The sequence below is a fragment of the Mesoplodon densirostris genome, chromosome 2 (assembly GCF_025265405.1).
Source record: "Mesoplodon densirostris isolate mMesDen1 chromosome 2, mMesDen1 primary haplotype, whole genome shotgun sequence".
Classification (NCBI taxonomy): domain Eukaryota; kingdom Metazoa; phylum Chordata; class Mammalia; order Artiodactyla; family Ziphiidae; genus Mesoplodon; species Mesoplodon densirostris.
This window is the reverse complement of record NC_082662.1, coordinates 178,472,169-178,480,885: the sequence shown is the minus strand read 5'-3', so window position 1 is coordinate 178,480,885 and position 8,717 is coordinate 178,472,169. Positions and strand designations below refer to the sequence as shown.

At 38.1% G+C, this 8,717-nt stretch overlaps 1 protein-coding gene across 1 annotated transcript in view; it reads right to left on the bottom strand.

Moving 5' to 3' along the window:
• Positions 1-4,861: 4,861 nt before the first annotated feature.
• ESRRG (estrogen related receptor gamma) overlaps positions 4,862-8,717 on the bottom strand; it is a 217,691-nt gene continuing 213,835 nt past the window's right edge. The window contains exon 7 of the mRNA XM_060088663.1: positions 4,862-5,106. Coding sequence (XP_059944646.1) covers positions 4,862-5,106 — 245 coding nt within the window. The remainder of the gene's footprint in view (positions 5,107-8,717) is intronic.

Below are 8,717 nucleotides of genomic sequence, written 5' to 3'. Positions count from 1 at the left end.
GCTCTGTAATAATTCTAAATTATAAAAACCAGAATTCTGACACAGAAGTTCTCAAAAGCATGTGTGTGTGTGTGTGTGTGTGTGTGTGTAGAATACATACTTTTAAATGAGGACCTATTGGAAGATTACAGGCATGATTTTCCTTCTTAGGTTTGTCTCTTGCATGGTCTCAGTTTTACCCAAATATTTTGAAACTATCCATAATAAAACATGTCAGATTCTACATTGGGCTACTGCCACTCAAAGGACATTCGAATAGGAAAAACAAGTCTTGAGTTCTGTGGCCAGCTAGTGCATCTTTGTGATTTAGGTAATCTCACGCCCCTAAATCGGATGCAGTGACGGGGGTGGGGGTGGGGGGCTTTTGTGTCACCAGCTTGCTTCTCTAGAGAACCAGCCACCTCGGAAAGGTGAGAAACACGGTGGGCAAACACAACGACAGGACACTGTCCAGAAAAGCAGAGAAGCCAAGAAAGCAGAGAAGCCAAGAAAGCACATATTAGCACCTTGGTGATGGCTCCAGGAGGGGCCCGTGGGAGAAAAGCTGACCCTGAGCAGCAAGGGCCCTCGCCTCTACCGGCAAAAAAGCCAAGGGGAAGCCACTTGCTGTCAGCAGTGCTGTTTAACCCTCCTGAGTTCCAAGACAGCGCCCCGTCCTCAGGCTCACCGATCTAGAAGCTCTGCCGCTGCCCTGTTCAGGAACTCCTGCCGGCCACTCCGCTCAGTGCTGCTCCGCGGACTCTGCAGCTCAGCTGGCTGCCAAGCTCAGAGCCAGCGCCTGATTTAATTGTGGAGGGAGAGAAATAATAGGTATCTCTAGCAGATTTTAATAGGATCTTAAAATAGGGGGAAAGTTTTCTGTTATGACATTGACATAGAGGCGACAATTTGGAGTAATGCAGAATGATGTGGAGATGCTTTAAGATTAAATAAGAGCTATATAAAGGCTTGTCAGAATGAATTCTAATGTGCCTGAGACACTTTGCATACTCTTAAATATGCAAAATGTCTCTTGGCACCCTAGAATTCATCCTGACAAGCCTTTATATAGCTCTTCTTTAACCTCCCACTTTATTTTTAGGGAACAGGTACTCAGGTACTCTTTGAATGCAAGCAACAAAGGGCAGTGTTTATTGATTTGGTTCTTTAGTGGGGGAGGGAGCATGAAAAAAGAAAAAAAACACCGTACAAAAGAGCAATCAAAAGTGGAAGCATGTTTAATATTGCTCTACCGTCACCCTGAAAGGCATAATAATTTGAGTTACACATCTGAACTGATTGGAGTTACAGAATCATATCTCCCTTTTGCATTTAACAATATATACAATATAAAATAAATACATTTACACAAATGGACATTTGCTGGAGCACACAGTATGGTACACATCACAAAAATATACAATTGATTGCTTTACAGATGTGAAGCCCATCTACAGCTATAGACAAGGTTTTATTATTATTATTCTTTTTACTACTGGCTATAATGCAACTCCTGGATTATTATAAGCAGTTAAATTTTTTTTTGTCCTTTTACGATCTTTGCACATAAGACTGCCATAAAATGTTTTCCTAGGCAGGTAAACAGAGACGCTTAAATAATTAAAATACAATCACCAACACTCATTTTCTCTTCTATAAGAAAAATAGCAGTTTAAAATTTTTTATATCTTTTATGTTATCATTTAAATGCAAAATAGTGGAATAAATACAACAATCTGATCTGATTGAAACACAAGTGTAACTACAGGTAGTCACACAATCATATTGCTTTAAATAAGAACAAACCTAAAAGAAGCAAAATTACAATTAAAATCATACGGCTAAAACACACACCTTGATAACTTTCCAATACTTCACATTAAGTAAATGGTCTTGCTTGAAACTTGAAAAAACTTACCTCAAGCGAGGTTTAAGATGAAGCATTTACCCTAAAGCCCGTGCAGTTCTTTTAGATCTAAATTTTAGTTGTGTTTCCTATTTGTGAGATACTTGTTCTCTTGCAATGCTGAGAGTCAATTAAACTGAAAACTAAAAATTGTTCTTTGCTCTTTTTACATCTCTCCATCTTGCGTTTTCAGTTGGTTGGCTTTTACTCCTTAAGCCCAAGTACTTTAATGTGATACAGTGAAAACAATGTATATATTGTATATATTTTATTTATATATATAGTGTGGTTGAATAGTAGTAACTTAAACCCTGCACAAACTGTCTGGAAAATAATCTTTTTTAAACACTTACATATATAAATAATCTTAGAGAATCAGCACCTTTTTTTTTTTTCCCAGGAGTTGTATTTTCCGTTGTTATTTTTCAAGGGATGTGCCAATTTCTGAACTCCTATCACAGCTATAAATTTCAAGTTATTGACCATCTGAATGAATTGCTAATGATGATTTATCTAGAATCACACTACAGTCACTTCTCTACTGAGAAACCACAATCTACAATTATAGTCCCATATAGCTAATGATAGATACACAGTATTCCTAGCACTAGGTTGATGAAACATCAACCCAAGGTATTTTGTTTAAAGCACACAAAGTAGCAATAGTTTTGGAAACGTGTCCGCACCAAAAAGTTTCGCAACAACACAGAGCGAGTTTATAACAACATCTGAGAGATGATTGAGTGAAAGCCATATATACAGCATTTAAAAATTAGACTTATCTATATTCTTGAAATATTCAAAGTTTTATTTCTAAGCTATACATTGGTATTCTATAATAAACCATTAGAGAAATTATTCCTTGTTTTGAAAATATCATTATGATTTTGATGTGTATCTGTTCATAATGAATACTTGTTTGGAGTTTCAATCTCTTAATTATTATTAGGAAGAACCTTATTAATGGTAAGGAATAGAATATACTACTGTAGTCTCCTGAGGAATTGTACATCCAATATTGTCTCTAATTCTACCCTGTGTCTAAAAGCACACACCACAAGAATCCAAACACCACAAGAACAACAAGACAACAGTCTTTGAATGCAACATAAAATTCAGGAAAGCACAGCAAACATGAAACATTGAAAAGCTGAACTACATTTCTTTTGTTTGTTAGGATTACAATTTTAATTACATCTGTGTACATAGAATAAGACTGTTCACATAATACAGGGAGCAGCTACTAACACTGGTCCATTGGTATAGCATTTGATGGAGGTTACTGTTTATTGGTTACTCAGCGATTGTAGATTTTGGGGGTATCTAATTGATTTCTTCATTAGATTACACCTCTTAACAGTCTGGGACCTGACTGACTTTCTTGCTGTGATAATACTGGTTGAAAAGCACATAGATTGGCTTAGCTCTTGGTAAAAACTGCAGATTAATTTAAACAAACATTCCTAAGTGAATCAACCCATAGAGATTAGGTTTTAGAATTTGGTCAGGCGTCTGTTGTCTTTGATGATTTTTTTTTTTTTTTTCAAATTCTGGCATTTGCCTTATTGCATCTTAGGTGAATACTGGCTCACAGCTCCTTCTGAGAAAAGGTCTGTAACTTTGCAAACAGGCAGTATCTCATTCCTAACCACCGTGGCAGCTAGAAATCCTATGGCCACTGGACCTCCCAGGTAGAGAGGGGCGCTCCTCATCATTCTACGGATCTGTATTCCATGTGTGGTGCTTATATACGTGACCACTCGGAGTCACTGCAGGTGTAATCTAATCCTTTGTGTCGGTGAACATTTAGGTCAACTGGAGCTCATGTTAAGAAATTGAAGTTTGGGACCAGACTGGCACACAACATAAATTGCATCCGTGATAATATGCACCTTCCCTTCAACTATTGCTTGAGTAAGTTAAATTCTCATATTAATAAATGGCTGAAAAGTGGTAAAGCTGGTACAAAAAAATCTCCATTTGTAAGAAGAAATGAAACATTTTTTAAAAATCTTCCTTCAGGATTCATGTGTCCTTCATTATTGTTCGTCATTGTTCAAAGCCAGCACAGAATTGCAGTATTCTTATTTCTCTTTAGTATTGCATGAATGAATAAAGCTTAAACTATTCCCTGAAAAAGTTACATAGTCGCTAAACTAACAAATACCTGGAAGACTTGAAAAAACAATTAAGGAATCAAATGGCTGTAACTGATCTAGATGAAAAAGCAATGATAAGAAGCAGCCGATGCAACGTTGCTTAAGTCGTCTAATTAGAGGCTGCTCCAGTGGAATCTAATACTGCACTCAGTCAATTTGTGTATGTTGCACTGTACTCTTAGGTACTGCGGGTCTCTCTCTTTGATTCCTTAGTCATTGGGGATGTTATGGTTCGCAAGAAGTTCACTGGTATCCATATTATGGATCTCCATCCTTTGGCAGGGCTGGCTTCCATCACTCTCCAATTAGAGACTTCTTTTAAAAGTTCAGCAGCAGAAGGAAAGGAAGGAAGGAAGGAAGGAAGGAGGGAGGGAGGGAAAGAAAAAGAAAGGAAAGGCAGCAACATTTTCTTATAACCAGAGCTATTAAAATTTAAAAGGGGAAGAAAGAGAAAAGAGGGAGGAAAGTAGAAGAAGAAAGGAAGGAGGGCGGGAGGGAGGGAAGGAAGGAAGGAAAGGAGAGAGTGGGGAACCAGCAATGAAGGAAGCAAGAAACAAAGGAGAAAGAGAATAGGGCGGGAGAAAAAAAATACAGAGCAAAAGAATTGGAGAAAAGATGAGATTCAGGTAGAAGAAAACTCATCAGGAGGATACAGAGGAATCTGAAAGCTGCTTCATAGTCTTGCTGCTAAATTATCAGTGCAGTCTTACTTGATTTTTGATGTTGTTAACTAAACTCTAAGTGTTTTTGACATCACTCTTGGGTTTATTTTTCCCTTTTTCGGCGTGCAGGATAGGATGCCTGGGGAAGCTTTTAGTCAGACCTTGGCCTCCAGCATTTCCAAAAAAAGTTTGTGCATGGGGACTTTGCCTTCCAGTTTGATGTTGTAGAAATGCTGCACGGCCTTGGTAGAGGTCTGCCTCAGGAGCGGCAGCGTCATCAGCATCTTACCAGCCCTGCGAGGGTCTTCCATGTGCTGGCCGGCCTCATAATCCTGCAAGGCCTCATGTAAGACATCCTGAAGCTTCTGAACGGCTTCGACATCTTCTATGTGCATGGAGTCTGTACAAGGCCAAAAAGATAAACAATATTAACAATAATAAAAAATATGTTGATTCGAGTTATGAAACTTAAATCTCATTACTGACCTTCTCTACGCTGTGATTTGTTCAGAGACTCTCACATTTCCAAAATCTCCATTTTATTTTTCTAAATTTCACTGCAGTAGATAATTTACAATACTGGCTTAGAACATGGGAATTACTACAAAAAGCCTTTATTTAAAACATGTGGGTTTCTTTCCTCCTGAGACTGAGCAAGTGAACACTTTAACAGATAACAGTCTTGGCTGTTTTATTCATTATCTCATTCGTGTATTTATTCATTCATTTAGTTATAAAAGACCATCTATTAAGAAATTATTCTCTGTAACGTTGTGTAAAATTCAGATCTTGTGCTCAAAAAGCCCATATGTCCCAAAAGGGGAAAAAAAAAGTTGATAACCAAAATTTGAAGAACTCCATGTAAACACACCGAATCTAACACTATGCTCAGTTGTAGACTGTACAGAAATCACAATACATTGCTCATCTTTTTAGGATTTTTTGTGTACTCTTAACAGTTCATTAAAACATCCTGGCATAGCCTGCTTCTCTGCAGACTTTAGATTAATGAATTCTGAAATACTTTTCACATTTGTGAAGGTGAACTTCGCCCTTAAGTGACTAATTTAAACATCTAATTCAGTCAAGCAAGGAAAGAGTTAACAGGGTTGCCACAATTATTCTTGCGAGAAATGTGAGATGTGGGGAAAAAATAAAAGTTACAGTTCCAGCTCTAAAACAGACACTTAATTATATACAAGTTTGAATCATTTAGCACATTTTATTGATTCTGATGACAGTTTATCTGTTAATTACACATAACAGCGTCTTCGGGGGATTCTTCATGTTTAATAATTCTAGTTCTCTGAGAATGCAGAGCTCTGAGATATATGTACCTAGCCTAATCTTTCGTATCATTCAAATATCAGATCACATGCCCAAAAAGAGAGAGGAAATGTAATTTAAAATCAAGTAGCTAAACATATGATAAAAAAATTACAGCAAGGTACTTAAAAGATCAACGGCGATAACCAATAAAGGTTTTTAAAACTTCTTCGTATTTTCTTTACTGCTTTTTTTTCTTTTTTACATTGTCATTTTAAAATCGTTTCATCATATCATTGGTGAATTGACCACCATTTACATGAGGTGGTTAATAACACATTTCTTTAAAAGAGTTTTGAATATTCTGGAATATAGTTGCCTATAAGGGTTTACTGCTCAAGACTCGATTCCTGCCTGGTGGAGCCAAAAGAAGGAATTCTAGGTGGCAAACGTTGACAGTGGTGTCCTGGAGTGGAACTCCAGACATTCTCCAACATGAACCCTGGCCTTTCCGATGGACTGTTTCTACCTAGGCTTTCCTGCAATCTGGTTCCTTTCAGCAGAGCAATTCCATCCACTTCCTGTGTGTCTTCTCTTAGAAACAAGCACACGGAATTTCCAAAGTTGTCTAAGGGGGCGGTAATGAAAGTGACAAAAAAACAGTCATGGAGGTGACAACAACATGCTCTGATATTTTTTATTTCTATGTTTGCACTTAAATACTGTCAGGGGAAAATGGTGGACATGGACACACACTAACGGTGAGTGCTTAGATACACAGAAGATTGACCTTTGTACATAAGGGAACCGGGATGAAGTGGACTCACCCAACCTATCTGGGGACTAAACGTTAACACTCCATAAGTGAAAACAGTGGAGAAGAAATGGATGAGGAAAAAAGGAACTGCATTCTTTACAGACAAAATTAAAACAAAATAGCGGTTTTCCAAACAGATTGATTTTTTAAAAGCAGAATAAATATACTGATTAAAAAAAGCAGAATAGGGCCTCCCTGGTGGCGCAAGTGGTTGAGAGTCCGCCTGCCGATGCAGGGGATACGGGTTCGTGCCCCGGTCTGGGAGGATCCCATGTGCCGCGGAGCGGCTGGGCCCGTGAGCCATGGCCGCTGAGCCTGCGCGTCCGGAGCCTGCGCGTCCGGAGCCTGTGCTCCGCAACGGGGGAGGCCACAACAGTGAGAGGCCCGCATACCGAAAAAAAAAAAAAAAAAAAAAAGCAGAATAGGGACTTCCATGGCCGTCCAGTGGTTAAGACTCTGTGCTTCCACTGCAGGAGGTACAGGTTTGATCCCTGGTCAGGGAACTAAGACCCTGCATGCTGCACAAAGTGGCCAAAAATTTTTTAAAAATAAAGAAAAAATTTTTTTAAAAAGCAGAATAAATATAATAAATATACCATTTCTTAAGTAACTGTTTTGGGTGAGGCCTCCGATAAACACTTTATGAACATTGCCTCATTCATCTCCCAACAGCCCTGAAAGGCAGGTGGCTGCTAGTAAGTGTCAGAGTAGGCTTAAACTCTGGTGTCTTTGAATCAAAGTGTGTTGCCAGAATTTATAACACTGGACATGGCATGTCCTTTTTTTTTTTTAAAGAGCTGAAATCGTCCTTTCAAGCTCATCTCATTCAACTTTGCGTCTTCAGCAAGAATCTTTTCTACAACATTTCTAATAAAGACATTGCCAGTTACATGGAGAGCATTCTACTTAACAAGAGACAGAACTACTTGTTAGAAGCGTCCTCTTCATATTTTCCCAAATCTGCCTCTAACTCCCATCCTTTGGTCCTGGTTCTAACTACTGAAACAATACAGGATAAATTTCTTTCTTCGACATGGCAGATCTTTAAATGCTTGAAGTACGGTCACCTCAGCCCCGACTCCAAGTCTTGCCTTCCCCACTGCTCTTGCTGGCGGGAGATATATTATAGGATGTCACCGGAAATGAGGCGAGAACAAATAGCAGAGAGATATGCTCACAAACAGCAATTAAGACTTCAAACTATTCTTTAAAGGCGGTGATTTAGCTTGAGAGATTTAAAAATGATTTAATCAAATTACTATGATAATTTAACTTCCCATTTACAGAAAAGATTCTAACTCATTTTAGCTTTACCCATTCTCGGAGCTGCTAATATTTTAAATGCAAACTCACTAAATCTGAACTATTTAATTAGACCATGATTCAGCTGGCAGACTGCTGAAGAAAATATTAATCTCCATTAAGGATCCTAGTTCAAGTTCTGGCTCTGTGGCTTTAATCTCTGTTTTGTTCTTCGGGCTAAATTTATACATTTATGCAAAGCTCAATAGAACTGGCATTACTTTATATAATTATTTAAATCTCGTTGTTGGTACTGGGTTTTGGGGTTTTTTACCTTTATGTTTTAAACGAAATTTTCCCAGTATTTGTGCTAATGGGAACCAGCTAAACTTAACAATGGAAATCACAGGTTTATGAACTAATCAGACAGTGCAAAGCTGAACATTAAAAACACCGAGTGAGTTGTTAAAAAAAACCAAAACCTAGGATTTCTGGGTCCAAGCCCAGACCTATTAAATCAGAAAATTGGAGCTGGATGCAGGACATCAGTATTTTTTAAAATCTAGGTGATCCTATGGTCAAGCCAGGGTTGAGAATCACTCAACTAGACAATAAGACAAACAAATGCTATTCTAAAATGATCAAGGTTCCAAAAGATTACTAAAGTTCCAATGATACGTATAGTG